Below are 22580 nucleotides of genomic sequence, written 5' to 3'. Positions count from 1 at the left end.
AAGCCCATGGCTTCCTTATACTATATGGCTAACACTAATATGTATTTACAGGTCAACTTGCATGGCATGCAAAAAAAAAAAAAAAAAAGGCTCATGGGGTGGGGGTTGTTGTTATTTGGTTTTTAGGAGCATTAGCAACTAATGCCATATTGCTCCAGGGATATGCGGTGATCATTATGGGGTGGGGGAAGAATCAGCTAACTCAGCCTACTGAAGAGGTCTTCAGAAATTTTTTCTAGTTCATGGCTGGATTTGAATCCAGCCCTCTCAAAAGAAGTGATAAATGGCTAAACCACTTGCCATGGAGGAGATATTCTCTGTTTAAATCTCAAAGATGTGAAAAGTAGTCCATTTAGTATAGACCATTTTTCAAGTACAATCACTTTTTCTTGGGGATTTTTTTTTTTTTTTTTTTTTGAACATGTCCACAGACATGCTAATGTCTAACAGCTGGTTTTAGAACCAACAAGGTTTGTTTTTGAATATTATATGCAATATATGTGGATATAGAGACCAGAAAAAGTAAGTTCATCTATGTTTGAATAGTCTTTATGATGTCCATTTAGATCAGAAGTTCATGTATCTGCATTAGGAGTCAGAAGGCTGTTTGTCATGCCATTTAATGTAAAGGGTACCCCATCAGTAAGTGTTTGATTATAAGCTGAGGATTATAATTAGGACACTGAAGAACTGCATTTTGTGAGCAGACGTAAATGCAATAATTGAGCATGCCCAATATGCACACTCATAAGAATAATTTCTTCATGCCTATCTGTCTGGATACTTGATATACATAGTTGAAGTGTTTCACTTAGAAGAGTCTGTCATTCAACTGATTTTCCAAACTTGTGACCACTGAAATTTGAGTTTTATAACCAAATTATGAAACTGGATGCAATTAAGAATTTAACTTTGAGTTTTTTTTTTTTTTTAACTCTATCAGTGCATTTATTACCTGAGATGACTATATGCCTAGGAATCCAGCAAAAAAATAAGCTTCAAATCATACTATGTATAAATATAGTGCAAATGCATCAGGAATACATAGCTATATCTGAATAAATCAGATTATTAATAAAACGGCATCGTTTTAAGTTATATCTCATATTGTGAATACCTTCACAACGAGTTGTCATGATATTGCACTACTTCGAATAAGTAACGCTTCACCTAAGGAGAAGACTAATGTTACTTATTCTCAGATGGATACGTTGTGAAGGTATTCACAATATGAGATATAACTTAAAACGATGCCGTTTTATTAATAATCTGATTTATTCAGATATAGCTATGTATTCCTGATGCATTTGCACTATATTTATACATAGTCTAGACTCCTTCATAGCTTGAGGCTTATGCCCTAAACGCTTGAGTCTAAATACATGATACACCATCAGGCATCTCTCATATTGTGGAGTTATACTTCATAACTGTTTTGCCATCATTGCATCACTCGGGTACCTACCCACCCACCGAAGAAGGGCCAAATAGCCCTGAAACGGTGCCATCTGGGTGGTGGTATCCATCTGAGAATAAGTAACATTAGTCTTCTCCTTAGGTGAAGCGTTACTTATTCGTAGTAGTGCAATATCATGACAACTCGTTGTGAAGGTATTCACAATATGAGATATAACTTAAAACGATGCCGTTTTATTAATAATCTGATTTATTCAGATATAGCTATGTATTCCTGATGCATTTGCACTATATTTATACATAGTCTAGACTCCTTCACAGCTTGAGGCTTATGCCCTAAACGCTTGAGGCTTCAAATCATATCAACAGCCGACCGGGCTAGCCGAGTGGGTAAAGTACCTACCCGGCAACCCAAAGGTCGCGGGTTCGATTCCCGCCTCGGGCTTGGATCAAAGTACTGCAAAAACCTTGGGAGGTGCAATATGGCCACAGAAGCCGATGCGCCAACAACTACCAAATCAAAAAAAAACAAAAATCATATCAACTAGATCTGAATTGAATATAAAATTGGTCGAGAGACTTTTCATTGAAGAGCATTCATTACATTTAGGGAATCAGTAAGTATAAGATTGCACTGATTTCCTATATTAAGAAATTACCTCTGCAGAAATGCAGAGGTAATTTCTTAATATAGTTCAGTACAATCAATATAGTCATTAGTTCAGTAATATAACTGCTGCATTGAGCTGGAAAAAATTTGGTAATTATAATGTTAGGAAGTACTATTGCAGAATCTGCTTTAGTATCTATTTTAGAGCCATCTGTATGCTGGTGAGTAATGGGAGTATTGCGAAGATTATGCTGAATATATCTGTATAACGATTAAATTAGCAAGATAGTTTTGTTTTTTTTTTTTCCATTGCTGGGGAAAAAAAAAAAAGTTATCACAGTACACTGAATAAGTTAGCATTAGCATTTTTTAGCATTAGTAGAGGCATTTGATGCAAGAAATGCAAGCTTATGCAGCATCAGCCAAAAAAAAAAAACCCACTTCCACTTCACCCCTCTGTTCGTTCAAAATACCTGTCCAGCTGAGCCTTAAACTTATTTAGGCTATCAACCTCCACCACAAGGGATGGAAGTCTGTTCCACCAACCAACCACCCGCTGGCTAAAGGCAAATTTCAGCACGTCTAACCGACATCTGTCTTTCCTCAATTTGAATTTATGCCCTCTCAGGTGATTTTTCTGAGCTAGAGGAAGAATCCCATCAGCATTGAGCATGCTTAAACCATTCAAGGCTTTATACACCTCTATCAGATCACCTCGCTGGTGCCTAGTCTCCAGACACTGTAATTTGCAAAACTTAAGCCTTTCTTCGTAACAGCACCCCTTTGTTCCATTCACTAATCTTGTTGCCCTTCTCTGTACTCGTTCCAGCAGCTCTACATCCTTCTTGAAATGAGGCCTCCAGACCTGTATACAGTACTCTAGGTGTGGCATGACCATTGCCTTATACAAAGGAATAATCACCTCCTTATCCCTGCTGGAAAAATTCCTGTATATCATTGACAATACTCCATGAGCTACTCTTGCAGCCCGTCTGCACTGCTCAGAGAACTTCATATCTGCCTGCACAACCACCCCCAAGTCCCTTTCATTCTCTACCACTGTCAGTGTAGTACCACAGAGTTGATACGTTGCTCTGGGGTTGCTGTTTCCCATGTGTAGTACTTTACATTTGTCAATGTTAAACTTCATTTGCCACCTCTCAGTCCATCTGCTCAACCTTTCCAGATCCTGTTGCAGCAGCATAGTGTCAGTAGTGTCCTTGACAACCCTGCCAACCTTTGTATCGTCTGAAAACTTGGACATTAAGCTTGATATACCATCATCAATATCATCTACAAATACAGAAAACAATAATGGACCCAACACTGAGCCCTGAGGGACTCCACTAATAAAATTAGTCCACATTGAGCAGTGTCCATTGATTACCACTCTCTGTCTTCTCCCCCTCAACCACCCCTTTATCCATAGCAGCAATTTGCCTCCAATGTCACACTGCTCCAATTTGTGTAGCAGTCTTCCATGTGCAACAGTATCAAAAGCCTTTCTAAGATCCAAGTATATAATATCAAAGTTATTCCCTGCATCCAGTTCTTTTGTGACTGCATCATAGTATCCAATCAAGTTAGTCAGGCAAGACTTCCCCTTAACAAAACCGTGCTGTGTCTGAGATATAACTGAAGTCTTGTCTAAATGATCCTGCAGTCCTTCTTTAACCTGTGCCTCCATTAATTTTCCTGGAATAGAAGTTAAGCTCACAGGTCTATAATTACTTGTGTCAGCCTTTGATCCTCCTTTGTGAATTGGGGTCACATTTGCACATTTCCAGTCTATGGGTACCTCCCCTGAGTCCAAGGAAGCTCTCATAATTATGGCTAAGGGTTTGCTTACTTCCTTTGCTGCCTCCTTTAATATAACTGGATAGATCCCATCCACCCCGGGTGCCTTTCTTGTGTTTATCTTCAACAGTTTCTCCTCCACTTTACTCCCAGTTATTTCAAGATTCTGTAGCTGACTGCTAGAGTTGAATACACCTCTGGCATTCCCCTTGCTGAATAACTCCTCATGTGTGAATGTCGATGCAAAATATTCATTTAGTTTGTTAGCTACCTGAGCAGGATCATCAACAATTGACCCATCAATATCAAGTGGACCAATCTGATTCATCCCCTTCCTTCTAGAGTTTACATAAGTAAAGAACTCTTTGCTGTTTTTCTTTGCATCCCTTGCCAAGGATTTCTCGTAATCTGCCTTCGCCTGCCTAACCTCCTTTGTAACTTGGTTGCATATCAACTTGTATCTATCATAGGCTTCTGTGTCATGTGTTAATTTGTAAGTATCCCATGCATTTTTCTTCTCTGCCATATGCCTCATTAGTTCATCTGACATCCATTTTGGCCTAAACCTTGAACAATATTTCTTAGTTGGTATGTAAAGCCTAGTAGCTTCCAATTAGAATAGGAGTGTGCTATAGGCCTAATGACTCTGATGAGTATAATAAGAAACTGTACAGGGAAATAGAGTGGGCCAGTAAATCAGAGAGTCTTATAATGGGGGATTTTAATTTCCCAGATATTGACTGGAATTTGTGGGTTGGTCACTTACACACTAACAAGGCTTTTGTGGATTTATTGGATGATTGTTTTCTAAATCAGCATGTTCGGGAGGAAACTAGAGGGAGCAATACTCTTGATTTGATTATCAGTAGTGATTCTTCGTGAATTAAGAATCTGCAGATACAGGAACCACTAGGTGGCAGTGATCACTGTGTGCTGAAGTGGGATTTACTCAAAAGAGGTAACTACCATCAGGGGTAAAGGGAAGGCGACTACGATGGTCTGAGACAGTATTTAAATTCTATACAGTGGGACCAACTGATGATGTTACCAACAGCAAACTCAAAATGGGAAGCAGTCAAAGAACTTATCTTGGAAGCTACTAGGCTTTACATACCAACTAAGAAATATTGTTCAAGGTTCAGGCCTAAATGGATGTCGGAAGAACTAATGAGACATATGGCAGAGAAGAAAAATGCAAGGGATACATATAAATTAACATGTGACACAGAAGCCTATGATAGATATAAGTTGATATGTAACCAAGTTACAAAGGAGGTTATGCAGGCAAAGGCAGATTACGAGAAATCTTTGGCAAGGGATGCAAAGAAAAACAGCAAGGAATTCTTTACTTATGTAAACTCTAGAAGGAAGGGGATGAATCAGATTGGTCCACTTGATATCGACGGTTCAACTGTTCATGATCCTGCTCAGGTAGCTAACAAACTAAATCAATGTTTTGCATCTACATTCACACATGAGGAGTTATTCAGGAAGGGGAATGCCATAGATGAAGTAAACACTGGCAGTGAGCTAGATGATCTTGTAATAATTGAGAGTAAAGTGGAGGAGAAATTGTTGAAGATGAATAGAAGAAAGGCACATGGGGTGGGTGGATGGGATCTATCCAGTTATATTAAAGGAGGCAGCAAAGGAAGTAACCAATCTGTTAGCTATAATTATGAGAGCTTCCTTGGACTCAGGGGAGGTACCCACAGACTGGAGATGTGCAAATGTAACCCCAATTCACAAAGGAGGATCAAAGGCTGAAACAAGTAATTATAGACCTGTGAGTTTAACTTCTGTTCCAGGAAAATTAATGGAAGCGCTGGTTAAAGAAGCACTGCAGGATCATCTTGACAAGAATTCAGTTATAGCCCAGACACAGCATGGTTTTGTTAAGAGAAGGTCTTGCCTGACCAATTTGATTGGATACAATGATGTAGTCACAAAAGAATTGGATGCAGGGAATAACTTTGATATTATATATTTGGATCTTAGAAAGGCTTTTGATACTGTTGCACATGGAAGACTGCTGCACAAATTGGAGCAGTGTGGCATTGGTGGCAAATTGTTGCTATGGATAAAGGGATAATTGAGTGGCAGAAGACAGAGAGTGGTAGTTAATGGACACTGCTCATTGTGGACTAATATTATTAGTGGAGTCCCTCAGGGTTCAGTGTTGGGCCCATTGTTGTTTTTTGTATTTATAAATAATATTGATGATGGTATATCAAGCTTAATGTCCAAGTTTGCAGACGATACAAAGATTGGCAGGGTTGTTAAGGACGCTACTGATGCTATGCTGCTGCAACAGGGTCTGGAAAGGTTGAGCAGATGGGCTGAGAGGTGGCAAATGAAGTTTAGCATTGACAAATGTAAAGTACTACATATGGGAAACAGCAACCCCAGAGCAACATATCAACTCTGTGGTACTACACTGACAGTGGTAGAGAATGAGAAGGACCTGGAGGTAATTGTGCAGGCAGATATGAAGTTCTCCGAGCAGTGCAGACAGGCTGCAAGAGTAGCTCATGGTGTCTTATCAATGATATACAGGAATTTTTCTAGAAGGGATAGGGAGGTGATTATCCCCTTGTATAAGGCAATGGTCAGGCCACACCTTGAGTACTGGAGGCCTCATTTTAAGCAGGATGTAGAGCTGTTGGAACGAGTACAGAGAAGGGCAACAAGGTTAGTGAAGGGAACGAAGGGTTGCTCTTACGAAGAAAGGCTTAAGTTTTGCAAATTACAGTGTCTGGAGACTAGGCACCGGCAAGGTGAACTGATAGAGGTGTACAAAGCCTTGAATGGTTTGAGCATGCTCAATGCTGATGGTATACTGCCTCTTGCTCAGAATAATCACCTGAGAGGGCATAAATTCAAATTGAGGAAAGACAGATGTAGGATAGATGTGCGGAAATTTGCCTTTAGCCATCGGGTAGTTGGTTGGTGGAACAGACTTCCATCCCTTGTTGTGGAAGTTGATAGCCTAAATAAATTTAAGGCTCAGCTGGACAGGTATTTCGAACGAACGGAGGGGTGAAGTGGAAGGGGTTTTTTTTTTTTTTTTTTTTGGCTGATGCTGCATAAGCTTGGTTTCTTGCATCATATGCCTCTTCTACTAATGCTAATAATAAATATGTCAAGAATTATTTGTAAAGCAGGCTTTAAGACTTTTCTTTATAACATAAATAAAACTATAAAAAATTAATTATTTAAGTTTTTTTTTTTTTTTTTTTCCATATTCTAAGAGAAATAAAATACCATCATAAAGTCTTGGCCCACTGTGAAATGATGTCTGATAAAGATCATTAGTTTGGAAATCTGAGGAAAGGCGTATTTTATAAATCAAATTTTGAGGGGGTCTGGAACTGTTTTGCTGGAAGCTTGTGAACACTAAACCTAATACTTTCACTGATGCCTGAATAGCAAAGGACTGTGCATATGTAACCATATCTTCCTCTGAGCTCACTGCTGTAATATCTGAAATAAAAAAAAAAATAAATAATTGTTAGTTTAATTTTCTCTTTAAAAATCTAGGCAGTTTTACTGTTAATCAGAATCAAAATAAAATTATTTTAGTTAATAGCTTAATAATTTAAATTAAATAACTTAAAAATTAAATAGCTTAATAACAAAAATCTATTAACATTTAAAAAGTTAGAATGAGCAGAAGAAAAATAAATACTGAAAAAATACTGAAAAAAAAATACTGAAAAAACACTGAAAAAAATCAACACTACATAATTATGCCAAGTTATACCTATCTCTCTCACTGTGTAAATCTTCACAATATCTCCCATACTGTGCAAATAACTCACAACTGGGTTGCCAGCTCTTATACTTTTGGGTACTTACCAGCCCACAGAAGAGAGGTCAAATAGCTTTGAAACAGTTGAAACAGTTGAACTTTGAAACAGTCTGCTGTTACTCAGTTGAGTGCCACCCAGGTGAAATCTGCTGTTACTCAACTGAGTAACAGCAGATTTCACTAATGGGGAAAGTGTTACTTATTCAAAGTACAAGAGAAAGGCAACTCATTCTGAAGGGTTTCACAATATGAGATGTTATAAAAATGATGAACAAACTTTGGTTTGTCTTAAAAATTTCAAGTATGTAGTAATGAAGCAAATGCACTGAAAAATGTGAATATCACAAATATAAAAGTTTAAAAAGTCTGACAAAAAACTTTAAGCATATTGATGTCAAGAGCAAAGACAACAAATGATGATTATATGAAGAATGATTTTAAAATGCATTTTATCCAGTTGTGACTGAGTCTATTTCTCAACAGGGTTTAGGTTTAGTTTGGCTTTTATTAGTGCATTAGCAACTGAGGCTATAATGTGCCAAAACCAGGTTATATAGAAGAACACAAGATTTCAGTGACCTAGAGAATTAGGTCACTATGTCAAAATATATAACAATAAAGGCATGAAAATGCATAAAATATAATAAAGATATAAAATATAAAAATAAAAGAATAAAAATAAAAAGATAAATTTTAAATGAGTAAAAATATTAATTGATTTCAATAACTAAAAACAGAAGACATGTTGTCATTATCAGATAAAATCTGACTGCATATAAGGCTCAGCCAGATAAATAAAAGTGATAAAATACGTTCGCGTTTATAATGTGGACATTCGGATAAAATATGACAAATAGTTAAAAATGGTGCCATAATTCTCACGCATAGGAGAGTCACCTGTGCTCAACAGGAATGCATGTGTAAGAAGACTAAGTCCTATGCAGAGACAAGCTGGACTAAGTCCTATGCAGAGACAACTTCCTTTCTGCACAGACTAGACTGCCAGTATTGGATTACAGGCTGATAAAGCTTGTTTGTGACTTGCCCAATGCCAAGAATGTTGCTATTGAGAGAGAGAGAGAGAGAGAGAGAGAGAGAGAGAGAGAGAGAGAGAGAGAGAGAGAGAGTAGAGTGTATTACCTGCCTATAGTCTCTATAGGAGACCAACAGGCAATGAGTACTGTGAGATTCTGGTGATCTGGCCACAGTGTCTGCCAGTTCATTGCCTCTGATTCCAATGTGGCTTGAAATCCATCAGAAACTAATGTCAAATGGACATTAAAAAGAGGCTGTACCATCTGATGGATCTGGGTCAGGAATGGATGAATATTATACCCCATATTCAACCAGGCCTATAGTATACTTAAAGAGGCAGTATATACCATACACTTATGGTACTTGTCGGTTTTAATGTGGCCCAAGGCTAGCCCTATAGCATACAACTCAGCTGTATATATATATATATATGCTGCACTCGTGGGGAACCTTCCCAAACATAGTACTGTCTGGAAAGATAGCAGCAGATCTGACAGATCTGTAGAGACTTTGAGCGACCAGTGAAGGCAGGCAAGAAGTCAGAGTATTTGGCTCAGTGAGCAGTATAAAATTTTTGGTTGACAGAAGATGGGATGATGGCCTTACCCCAATTTTTAATGGACAAGTTACAAGATTATATATAAGCATACTGGGGTAGAAGTAGTTGCCTTGGTGACTGTTCAACATTATCTACCCTGATGATAAGCTCTCTGAGCAGCTCTTGGACATGGACACCAAAAGGATGGTGGGCAGTCTGACGGGTGTTATAGAGTTTCCTATAGTGGCTCAAATACAGATGTCCATGTGGAGTTGCCTGGCAAGGATTTCAGTTTAAAAGTATATTTTAGTGACAATTATTTTCATCAGAGCAATAGTGGTGGTTCCCCTGCTTCATCATATAAACTCTGGACAGCAGATGTTCTAAATTCTCCAGTAGCAACGCAGATAGTGAACTGAGTCTAGCCATCATAGTATGCTGTTTCTAGATGAAGCATACACTTGAGACCCATAATCTAAATTAGATCAGACAAGTGAATAATAAAGGCAGAGTGTGAAGCTGTGATCTGTTCCCCATTTATTGGAAGAGATAGTATGTAGGAGGTTCATTTCCCTCTTGAGCTTTGTCTGCAATTGATGGATATGTAGTAGAAATGTCAACTTATAATCAAATACAAGTCTCAAGAATTTTGTCTTGGGTGTTAATGGAATGATGTTTTGTCTGAGCTTGAGTGATTCAAGTGTATGCAGATGGTCTTCTGAGGCGAAAATCTGAACCCATTGCCCAAGAGCTGACATGGTCAAGGGCATGCTGCAACTGTCTTTTGATAATCCTCATGTTGCATGACCATGAAAAGATAAAGAGGGCACTGTTTGTGGCTGGAGGAAGTTGTTCAGTAATAGAATTAACTTTAATAGCAAAAAGTGCAATGCTCAGAACTGATCCTTGTGGAACTTCCTCTTCTTGGCAAAATGGCTGAGAGAGGGTGGATCCTACATGAACTTGGAATGACTGGTTTGAAAGAAAGTTTTAATAAAGTATCAATGTATCCTCTAAGACCAAAGTGTCATCTGCATTTTCCAGGTCAAAGAGAAAATCAACAACTGGGGCTCACATTTCAGGAGGCATGAATAATGTTTTCAGTCAGATTAAAATGGTCAAGTGTTGGCCTGTTCCTTTGGAAACCATAATGTGTCCTGGAAAGGATGTCGTTAGGGTCTAAATACCACATAATGCAAGCATTGACCATTCTTTCCAGGTTCATGCACAAACAGTTGATCAGAGCAATAGGACAGTAATCTTTTGGATCCTTTCCAGGTTTTTAGGAAGGTAAGAATGATTGCCATATGTTGTGGGTCCAGAAACTCCTCTTCAAGGTAGATTCTATGGCTTGAAAGCACTTGCTTTAGAAAGGGAGAGTGGTGCTTTCAGCTCCTTGTGTAAAATAGCTGGTTGTAAGGCTTGATGCTATTTAAAGACAGCTTCAAATGCTGTTTTTCTGATTTTTGTTTGAGGGCCAGGAACTCTGGGGGGGGGGGGAATATGATGTTTTTTTTAAGACACTTTAGCAAATGTCTCCTAGAGAGCATTTTCAATTGCAGTTAGGCCTACATTTGTTTCTGAAGGAAGATGTAAAATAGAGCCAAGAATTTTTTGACTCTGATGTAACATGCTTTGGCACACGTACATTTGAAAGCTATTAGATTATCTGTAGTGGACTAACAACAGAATATTCCCCATGCTTTGTTTTGAGCTTTTCTTGCTGCTGTGCATTCTCTATTCCACTATTATTTTGAAAATTGTGGAAAATGGGTCGGTCTTCAGTATTACAATTGCTGTTGCTTGGATGATATTTTCTGTGATGTACTTAACTGTGTCATTAATTGGCTCCTGGTAGATTATGGTGGTATTAAACGTTGGCAGGTGTCTGAAAGAATTTCCATCCAGCATGATCGATCTTCCACCGTAGTATCTGAGATCGATGGCATTGTCTCCCATTGGAAACAGCAAATAGCACAGAGAAGTGCTCACTACCGTAAAGGTTATCACCGCCATCTACTTTCCATGTACAAACAGGAAGGAGTGAAGAGTGGCATATAGAGAGATCTACTACAGTGAACGAATGGATAGACATGGGGAAGAAGGTGTTAGAACCCACATTTAGAAGGGCCAGACCATTCTTTTCAAGCATACCTCAACTGTCCAAACCCTTATATTGATATCAGCACAGAGTATTGTCCACTGAAATTCCCTAATAACAGAAAAGGAAATAGCAATTGCTTAATGCAGCAGTTCTCAAACTTTCTTTTTTTCCTTATGAAAATCCTAAACACAAGAGGTATTAGAACCTATAGTACTTAGTACAGTTATTGGGTTGGAAGTTGAGAAGACGAAAGAAGATATTTGTTGACATTAGACTTGAGCTTCTGAAGACTGCAATTTTCAGGAAATACGTATGAAGGAAGGTTGTTCCAGAAAACTGCAGTTGAATGAATAAACGAGGAAGATGAAAAGTTGGTTCTGTGAGTTTGAAATTGGACAGTAAATCGATGATGGCTGGTGGCGGGACATGTTTGGACTGTTTTGAAAGAGAGTGGGAATTATAGAAGCCAATTCAGAAGAACAGTGCCTATGGAAGTATCTGTAGAAAAGGCATGTAGCATAAACAGTATGTCTATGAGACAGTGAGTGGAGAGACTGTTAGAGATGAGTCATTAATTAACCTAACTGCCCCTCTTCTGAATGGAATCTAGAAGCCCGAGAGAGGTTTTGGGGGTACCGCCCCAGATGTGAGAACAATATTCCATGGTAAGGCGGATTTGCAATTTATACAGTGAACAGCCATTTGGAAGAAAAGTAACGCCGACAGCGAAAGAGAAAACAAAGTTTTTTAGATGCAGATGAATCAATATTTGTAACGTGCTTGTGCCAAGAGACCTTAGAAGTCAGGGTAATCCCCAAAATAAATATCACCTTGCCTAGAAATCATAGTGTCACCAAAGATAAGCATAGGAGCAGAAGAATCCTTTTTGCGAGATATTAAGACAAGACTGAGTTTTAGAAGGTTTGAAATGAACTAAGCTGTCTTTGATCCACTACCTAGAGATTGATATTTAAAGTATTGGCAGCAAATATTTGATAAGTTGAAACTGATTGAGCAGGGTAAAGTTTCTCAAACTGGAAAGTGGAATGCAATGTGCTATCATCAGCAAAACTATGGATAGGATTTCCAGTCAATGAAAGAAAGTCATTAATATACAAGAGGAAAAGATTGGAAGGGGGGGGGGGACATCAGCACTAGTGAAGAAGTTAGAAGGCAGAGCCATCTACCATCACCCTCAGTGAGCAATCAGAGAGAAAACTGGATAACTAATTACAAAAAACAGTTGACAAACCATAAGATGGAAGCTTGTTTAGAAGACCTTTATGCCAAACACGATTGAAAGCCTTTGAGATGTCAAGAGCAATTGCTTGTGTTTCACCGAACTTTTCCATTGAATTGTCCATAAATGGGTAACATAAGCCAGATTATCAACACTGACGGAATCCATACTGGCGATCATTGATCAGATGGAAGGTTTCTAGGCAGTTATGAGCAAATTTCCAAACAGAAGTAAAAATACCTTTGGAATAAGAAAGTGAAAAAAAATGTGGCAAAAAACAGGAGTAAGTTCAAGAGCACAGGTTTTGAGAACAAGTGGAGAAATACCATCAGGACTTTCTGAGCATCAAGTTTTGTCAAATTCCTTCTGACATCCTTTTGAAGGAAGACCACAGGAGGCACTGAATGGAGCATGTTGGGAATTGTGGGAGGTTTTACCAAAATCATTAATACACGAGTTTCAAGAAGAGCTCTATTACCATTAGTGCAAGAAGCACATTTTCTACTCTTAGCCTGTTCAAAATCTAGTTTGGATTGATTAATAACTGCTTTACAATTGTTGCAAGCTTTGGTGCAGGCAGAAAATGAAACTGAAGAATTGGAAACAAGCCAATTTCATTATGCAACATTCTTCCCTTGAACAGCCTTAACACATTTATTGGAAAACCAAGGTTTAGATAAAGGACAACTTTTTAAGTGGAGTGTGGAATAAAGGTTTCCATTCCTACAAGAATAATTTCACTGACACACTCTGAGCAAACGTTGACATCAGAAGTTTTGAAACAATAATCCAACCAAGGAAAAGAAATCTCACAGGTCATCCCATTTTGCGTTCTTGTAATGCCAAACAACACAAGGTTGGGAATAGCCATGAGAAAAAGGCTCCATTGGAGAAGAAACGATCACCAAGTTGTGATCTAAGGTGTGTGGTCCTAAAGGACCACTCACTTTGACCATGTATTTAGAAGAGTTGTTTGTGAGAAAAAGATCAAGCGTGTTGGCTGTATGGTTAGGATTGTCCAGTATTCTGGTAGGAAAATGAACAATCTGTGTGAGGTCATTAGTAATTGCAAAAGCCTCAGCATCTCAACCAGCTGGATCGGTGTGACCAGAAAATGGGAGCCAGCTGGAGTTGTGAACATTAAAGTCACCAAGGAAAATTACCTCACTGTTAAGAAAGCTGGACTGGAGAAAGTCAAAGAGCTCCAAGTGATTAGCATTAGTAGAGGCATTCGATGCAAGAAAGCAAGCTTATGCAGCATCAGCCAAAAAAAAAAAAAATAAGTAAATAAATAAAATAAAATAAATAAATAAATAAAAAAATAAATAAAATAACCACTTCCCCTTCACCCCTCTGTTTGTTCAAAATACCTGTCCAGCTGAGCCTTAAACTTATTTAGGCTATCAACTTCCACGACATGGGATGGAAGTCTGTTCCACCAACCAACCACCCACTGGCTAAAGGCAAATTTCTGCACATCTATCCTACATCTGTCTTTCCTCAATTTGAATTTATGCCCTCTCAGGTGATTATTCTGAGCAAGAGGGAGAATCCCATCAGCAATGAGCATGCTCAAACCATTCAAGGCTTTATACACCTCTATCAGATCACCTCGCTGGTGCCTAGTCTCCAGACATTGTAATTTGCAAAACTTAAGCCTTTCTTCATAAGAGCACCCCTTTGTTCCATTCACTACTCTTGTTGCCCTTCTCTGTAATCGTTCCAGCAGCTATACATCCTTCTTGAAATGAGGCCTCCAGGCCTGTATACAAAACTCTAGGTGTGGTCTGACCATTGCCTTATACAAGGGAATAATCACCTCCTTATCCCTGCTAGAAAAATTCCTATATATCATTGACAATACACCATGAGCTACTCTTGCAGCCCTAAAAGAGTAGGAGATTTGGGAGGTTTAGATCTTTTCACAGATTAGTAGAGTTAGTAGGAGAACAGTAGAGACAACAGATGAATTTGACTGGGAGGTAGAGAGCTTTTAAGCCAGAGAAGATCAAAAAGAGGAGATTCCAAATTACCAAGTCTCTGACAGGGAATATTGGAACAGAAAAATGCACAAGTACCACCTTTGAGGCGAAAAGAAACATACACAGAATAATTTGGGCAACTGAGATGGGCAGTAGTTGAATCAACCGATAACTGAGATTCTGTCAGAAAAAGTAAGTGAGGTTTGGCAGATTGTAAGTGGAAATGGACATCATTGAGATTTTAATTGAGACCACGTATATTTGTGAAATGAACTAGGAGGTGTTTGGGAGGTTTAGATCTTTTCACAGATAACCTTACTCTATTAGTTTGACAATTCGTGGTGTATTCAATAGTAAGCAAAAGTGGAGGGGGGACATGCTGTATGAAGTAATGAAATTTTTGGATATGGCGTACACATGGTAAGAACATACCCAGATCCTTGACATAACATAGCCTCAACAATGCACCCCCCCCCCACATACACACTACTCTGACTCCCTCCAGTTAGCCCAGTTGATCTGTTAGCCTCCTAGAGAGTTACCAATAGGTTCAGTCCGGTGTACTAACTAGCAGCCGGCCTGCGAACACCGTTTTAGAGCTATACCCTTGAAATGTAAGGAAGATTGGATCTCAACCATGATGTCCGTCATAACCTCAAAACACATCATTCATACTGCATGATGGAAGAGATGTGGAAAGGTTGACCGGAATATAGCACTGAGACTAAACATGGGTTCCACCACTTCAGGGCGCCTCCGTAGCCAGGTGGGAAGGAGCAGCAGTGCGTAGCACACGCTTCTTGATTAGACTCGGGGTTCGAGCCCATCACCACCAAATACGGAGGATGCGGAAAGGTCAGGGAATGACCACCGCATATCCCAGAGCAATATGGCCTTAGTTGCTAATGCTCCTAACAAACAAACAACAACCACCACTTCAAGCCTCCAAATAAGCAAAGTGGTAGTACTGCACCGCTTGATGAGAGTCATCTACCACCTAGTATTGCCTGGTAATACAGAGGGGCAGCATTCCTCCATGTGATGTGGGCACCACACCTCGACCCCTGCTTATGTTGATTCACACCTGGGTGGTCACCCATAGTGTACTTGCACATGGGGATTATACCCAGGATTACTAACAGTTCCATCATCGTGAAGGTATAAGCAGAGGATTTGGCTGTCACAGACAGTCCAGACTTTGCCGAAACTGGGTTCACTTGACTTGAGTGTCACCCAAATATCAGTTCCATCAGCGTTTTAGCCTCCCAGGTAGCAAGTACAGCTTGTCTCGCATATCTGAGAGAATGTCTGCAACAACCTTAAGGACCACATTTTCTGAGCCTACATCTCCCTTGACCTGTAAAATATTCTTGGCACCTCCCTTGAAGTAAAACATCTATAATTGTGCAATTTCTTATTTTTAATATGTTAATACAATAATTATTAATTCATGAAATAATAATCGGGATAATATTTTATTCTTAAAAAACATTAATTTGATATACATGCTTGCTTTTTACTGCATAATTCATCAAACCTAGGCATCATTTTCGAAATGGCAATGAGTATTTCTTTTTCAACATTTAATTTTGATCTGTACTTATATTTACTGACTGCCAATGCCAAAAATCCAACTTCACAAAGGTAAAACCTTGCAAATGGCACTAGTATTCTCAAAGCTTTATTGCTACATTCCGGGTATTTGTGTTTTGCTAAACACTAAAATTCATAAAAAGATAACTACGAAAACTTTGCTTTCAGTGTGAAGTCTGATGTTAGATCAATAAATTGTTCTTATTCAACAGTAGATAAATTTAATGGGGATTTTGTATTGAAGGGAGCTCTAATCAATATGTACTCCACAAAATTTTCTGTAAAATATTTCTCAAAGTGTGCATTGAGTTGTGATAAATGCTCAACAATTACTGGATTTTAATTCTTCATTAAAATGAACTTTATTTTGTTGTAAAAACTGATGTAAAAGTAGGAAGCAATCAGTTTTACCTTCTTTTATTTTTTTCTTCCCAAATTCTAGTTTCCTTTTAAAGGCTAAAATTTTCTCTGACAGTTGTAGAATACTGGTGTCATTTCCTTGCAAAGATAAATTAAGTGAATTTAATTTATCAAAAATATTGTAAAGATAAGCTAGCTTAGAAACAAAATCATTGTTTACAAAGTCTTCAGCATTGCAGTGAGATTCTACGAGAAGATATGAATGGAGCTCCATTCTTAATTCATATATGCACGATAAGACTTTGTGGCAAGGAAGACACTACGCATATTCAGAGTACAATGCGGGTTGTACTTTGAATATGGGGTTATTTACATTAATAATACAGATCAAATAGTAGTAGATATCTAATAGTAAAAAAAAAAAAATCACATTCTTAATACATTTTTAATATTTGCCATGGAAATCTTACATAAACTATTACATCATCTGCGACAACCCTGGTAAATTATAGCACCTCCCCAGGGTGCAACAATGCACAGTTTGAGAACCACTGGCTTAATGAGATCATCAAGGTCTGCCTGGGATATATCAATATCACTCCCAGGTAGCAAACAGTTAAGAGGAACCCTAGGACTACTACGGCCTTAAGTTGGTGATAAGTGGCATAACTTGAAAGGGGGAGCATAGTCACCCATAAGGATGGCAACTCCACTGTGGGCAGGTCCATCCCAGTTTTGTCTTTGAATAATTGAACAGTTATGCAAGTAGGAGTCCTCATTTGCCTTTAAATATGTCTCCTGTAAGAAAAAGCAAGTTGGCTCATGCTTATGCAGGAGGACCTTGATGTCATCACTATTCTGACAGAATCCAGGGGATTTCTATTGTAAGAATTTGAATGTGGCCATTATTTAGCTTTTGGGTCCATCCAGAGCCTTCCGAAGGGCTGAGGGCTTTGTTTTCTCGGTCTTGGATTTATCTCTTTGGAAAGAATGAGCATTGGCCTGTATCCATTTCTTCTCATCTGCAAAGAGTTCCAGGAGTGATTTGGTCTGTGCCTCCTTATCTTCTATATCCATTATTTCTTGTATTGCAGGTGTCCCTTCTAGTTTCTTTGGAATTTTTTACCACTTTGTTTTGGAAGTGGTGGAGCACTCAGTGGTACGGATATAGGTGGGGCATCATCATCATCAGCCATTTTCAATCCACTGCAGCATGAAGTGGATTGAAAATCCACTTCATGCAACTTTCCTCTCTCCAGTCTCTCCAGCAACTTTCCAGTTCCTTCTGTTTTGTGCAATAGCCATCCATTTACTACCCACAAACTCATGAATTTCATCTGTCCATCTCAGTTGTTGTCTTCCAGGTTTTCTTCTAGCTCCTCTTGGGTACCATTCTGTTATTTTCTCAGTCCATCTGTCATCATGTCTTCGAGCTATGTGTCCTGCCAAGACCATTTTAGTTCTTTAGTTTTGATAAGAATGTCCTTTACTTGAGTTTGCTGCCTAATCCATGTGTTTCTCTTCTTATCTAACAGTCTGCTTTCCAATATAATTCGTTTCATTCTTCGCTGTGTCGTTCTCAGCTTCTCTTCCATTCTTTTGGTGAGTGCCCAAGTTTCACTTCCAAAAGTCATGGTGGGGAGTATACACTGGTTCATTATTTTACATTTCAGACAAATTGAAATATTGCTCCTCAGTATGTGACTATATTTCCTGAATGCTATCCATCCAAAATTTATTCTTCTCTTAACTTCCAGCTATTTATCATTATTACAGCCAATGACTTTTCCCAGTTAAGTATATGACTCCACCTTTTCAATTACTGCTCTTTCAATCATTATGTCCCTTTCTGTGGCATACTTGTTCATCATTACTTCTATTTTAGCCATATTCATCTTTAGTCCAAAATCCTTACTAACTCTGCATAACTGAGTAAGATTTTCCACTAATTCTTTGGGATCGTGGCTTATGACCACAATGTCATCTGCAAATCGTAAATGGTTTAGGTACTCTCCATTCACATTGACTATTTTCTGCAACCAGTCTAATCTTCTGAAAGCTTCCTCAAGGGCAGCAGTAAACAGCTTCGGAGATATTGTGTCTCCTTGTCAAACTCTTTTCTCGATTTTAAATTTGCTACTGTCTTTGTCTAGTCTAATAAAGGAGGTAGCATTCTCATATATTTTCTTCAAAATCATAATATATGGGGTATATATAGGTAGGGCAGCTGACTGCAATTTTTGGGTGGGCTTTTGGAAACTCAATAAATAGCACATTGGGAGTGAACAACTGCCTAGGTGAAATAGTCATATCAGTTTAGGTCCAGATGGTACTCTTCCCAGAAACTTCCTGGGTGTGCAAGGGCTTGGTGCTATTTATTGGTTAGCTGTATTTTCTGGCCTCTTGATAGGAGATGTCCAGCTCTGTTTTTAGTTTTTGCTTTAACTTCTAAGCACAATTTGGCTTAGAAGTTAAGCCTTCCTTGTTCTTGTGGTCTTTGGCACGAGACCAAGCATAGGCAGAGGAACAACAACAGGCTGCTTGAGAGTGGCCGTACTTTTGGCATTTAAAACACCTCAGTGGGTTCTGGATGTAAATTTTCTATGGGCAGTTTATGTAGCCGGCCATGAATGAACTTGGAAGCTGTGGACTGTTGAATTAATGTGTGAGAATTCGCACAGGAAAAAGATTCCCATTCTTTCACATTGCATTGAATTCCTTTTGAAAGCTGTCACTCCTTGATTTTTTAATTCAGAGCAGATCTCTTCTTTAGAGACATGAAGGAAATCCTACTCTGAAATATTCACTTTCAAAAATCCTGTTGCAGTAGCGTACCGTCCTTACTGTCATTAACAACCCTACCAACCTTCGTATCGTCTGCACACTTGGACACTAAGCCTGGTATACCTACATGAATATCATTGATAAATACAGAAAACAACAATTTGCCCAACATGGAACATTGGCGGGACTCCACTGATAACATTAGTCCAAGAATAGCAGTGTCTATAGATTACCACTCCTGTGTTCTCCCACTCAACCATCCCTTATCCATAGCAGCAACTTGCCCTTAATGCGATACTGCTTGAACTTGTACAATAGTCTTCTACGTGTAACGGTGTCGAAAGCTTTCCTAAAATCCAAGTATATCAAATTACTTTTGTATCCAGTTGCTTTGTGACCACATCAAAGTATTCATACAAGATTTAACCTTAAAGTTTTAACCTCATATATTCATACAAGATTTAACCTTAAAGTCATGTTGTATCTGAACTATAACTGCACTCTTGTCTAGATGATCTTGCAGTGCTTTCTCACTAGCAACTCCATTATTTTCCCTGGAACAGAAATTAAACTAAACTAACAATAGTCTGTAATAATTTGTATCACCTTTTGATCCTCCTTTGTGAATTGCGAATACATTTGCGCATCTCCATCCTTGGACTCAGGGGACGTCCATGGGGACCTCCAATGAGTCCAAGGATGCCCTCAATCATGGCTAAGGGCCTGCTTACTTCTTTTGCTACCCCCTTTAATATAACTGGATAGATCCTATCCACCCCAAGTGTATTCCTTATGTTTAACTTCAACAATTTCTCCTCCACTTTGCTCCCAGTTATTATAAAATCATTAAGCACCCTGCCAGAGTTTAATAAGCTTTGTCCTCCACTTCCCTACAGAAATCCTCATATGTGTGAATGTAGATGCAAAATACTCATTCAGTTTGACAGCTACCTGAGCAGAATCATCAACAACTGAACCATCAATATCAAGTGGACCAATCTGATTCATCCCCTTCCGTCTAGAGTTTACATAACTACTATAAAAATCGGAGTAGTATGGCATTAAGGGCAAGTTGCTACAATGGATAAAAGGATGGTTGAGTGGGAGAAGAAAGAGATTGGTAATCAATTGACACTGCTCGTCATGGACTAATGTTATTAGTGGTATCCCTCAGGGTTCAGTGTTGACCCCATTGTTGTTTTGTATATTTATCAATGATATCGATGAAGAAATATCCAGTTTAATGTTAAAGATTGCAGACAGCAGTAATGACAGTATGCTGCTGCAACAGGATCTGGAAAAGTTGGGCAGATGGGCTGAGAAGTGGAAACTGTAGTTTAACATTGACAAATGCAAAGTATTGCCTATAGGTATTGCACATTTTAGCCTGTGCGGACATAGCTCCTTGAAGCTCTTCGAACAGAGAAGTTTTTCCTGATTTATTTTCTGATTTATTAGCTTAAATTGTCATATTAACTTATTTTCTAGAGTAGCTTTATATTCCTAGTTACGATACTTAGTTTAAAGTTTAACTTAGACAGAGATTTTGTAGGTATTACTTAGTATCGGTAACGGTATCAAATCCACGTGTTACAAATTGAACGAGAGGTCTTTTTTTTAACCAAATTTAGTCGATTTATTAACCAATTGTTATATCAAATTATCTTCTATAAGTAGATTATAGACCTTGTCAGGATCCTTAGTTTATTCTAAATTGAGATAGCGAGATTTGGAAGCTAATCAATACTTACGAGTCCGTAGAAGTACCGTTCGAGAATTCCCGCCATTTTTACACGATAGCATAAGCTTAGTGTAGTATAGTGCATAATATAATATTGTCAATTAATCAGTAAATCTATTAATCTTGATAAACTTTATTGTCAATTAAATTGTATTTTTAACTCTATATATATATAACGACTTAATCGTAACAAATAATTAATACATAACTATAGTGGTACACGTGATACGGAAGTTGTATAAAGGGAACTCGTAGAAAACACTAGATACCGAAAAAAATATATATAACATAACTGTTTTGGGATATAACTTAAGGATTTAATTTTTGTTTTGAAATTTTATTGAATTAAATCGGAATCATGACTCTGACCAGAGCAGCAAAGAAAAAGGCTCAAGCTAATGGGAGTGCTGTGGTTCAGGGGAGAACTGAGGGGGACAGTTGCCCTCTGAATCACAGTCTTTTAAAATGCACTGTTTGCTTAATGTTTGCGGAGCAGTCGGATACGGGACATGATACTGCCAAGGGGGATGTCTTTGTGTGTGCACGATGTAAGGAGTGCAAGGAAATCAGGCGACAACTCAGAGTTGTTATGGGCCTTTATGAGAACTTGAAGGACAGGGTGGATGCTCTCGAAGGAAATAAATTGAGGGGCCCATCAAGCTCTCAACTGCCCACATCAACGCCAGAGCTTGCACTTGGTCATCAGGCAACACAGAGGCAGCCCCCTAGGCAGAATGCGCTGGTCCCATAGGAACTAGTAGTTGTTGGTGACTCTATTGTCAGGGAAACGGGGAACATCCTTTGTAAAAAGGATAGGTAGAATAGGACCAGGGTATGTCTGCCAGGGGCAAAGGTTGATGACGTTGTAGAGCGGATATCATCTTTTAAGGGCACAAAAGGTGATATAGTTGTACACGTTGGCACAAATGATATTAAGAGTAGGAGACCGGCGGAATTACTTAGCAAGTACAGGTCACTGTTGAAAAAAAGCCGTGAATTAGGATTGAATTTGAAAGTGTCTGCAATTCTGTCCAGACACGATAGGAGGGAGTATATGATGAGAGCCTTGTCGATCAATTCGGCCCTGGAGGGATTGTGCAAGGCTCAAGGGGTAGAATTTTTTTCAGCCTGGACTGTACTTGTTAACAGGAGAAATTGCTTCTACAGGGATGGGATACACTTAAATAGAAAGGGTGCAAGAATTTTTGCTGATGCTGTCGAGGCAGTGTTAGGTGGGTCGGAAAACTGCTAGTTGGGGGAGGATACAAGGACTAATAGATTAACAGTAGCCACTGGCAGAGGTGGAAGTGATTCTTGCACTGCTTCTATTGAAATGAGCAGAAGCCTAAAAAACAAGATGCAGGATATTTCACAGACTGCTGGGAGTCATTGCGGTACAAGTAAACACATGGGTTGTGTTAGGGTAGCTAAGAATAGAAACAGGTGCATGTATACCTGCGTGTACACCAATGCTAGGAGTTTGGTAAATAAATTTGATGAATTTGAGGTATTGCTCAAAACATCAAAGGCAGATATTGTTGGGATATCAGAGACGTGGTGTCACACAAA

The 22580-nt window shown here is 38.7% G+C and overlaps 1 protein-coding gene across 1 annotated transcript in view; it reads right to left on the bottom strand.

Annotated features, from left to right (window-relative positions):
* Nucleotides 1-22580, bottom strand: part of LOC150088381 (phospholipid-transporting ATPase ABCA3-like) — a 286503-nt gene that overhangs the window by 258054 nt on the left and 5869 nt on the right. Inside the window, exon 2 of the mRNA XM_090369476.1 lies at nucleotides 7088-7306. Within this exon, the coding sequence (XP_090225602.1) occupies nucleotides 7088-7306 (219 nt within the window). The remainder of the gene's footprint in view (nucleotides 1-7087; nucleotides 7307-22580) is intronic.

This window comes from Mastigoproctus giganteus, chromosome 3, assembly GCF_048544385.1.
Source record: "Mastigoproctus giganteus isolate SK-2022 chromosome 3, ASM4854438v1, whole genome shotgun sequence".
NCBI classification, from domain to species: Eukaryota; Metazoa; Arthropoda; class Arachnida; order Uropygi; family Thelyphonidae; genus Mastigoproctus; species Mastigoproctus giganteus.
Note: the sequence above shows the minus strand (reverse complement) of the source record. Positions and strands in the feature narration are given on the sequence as shown.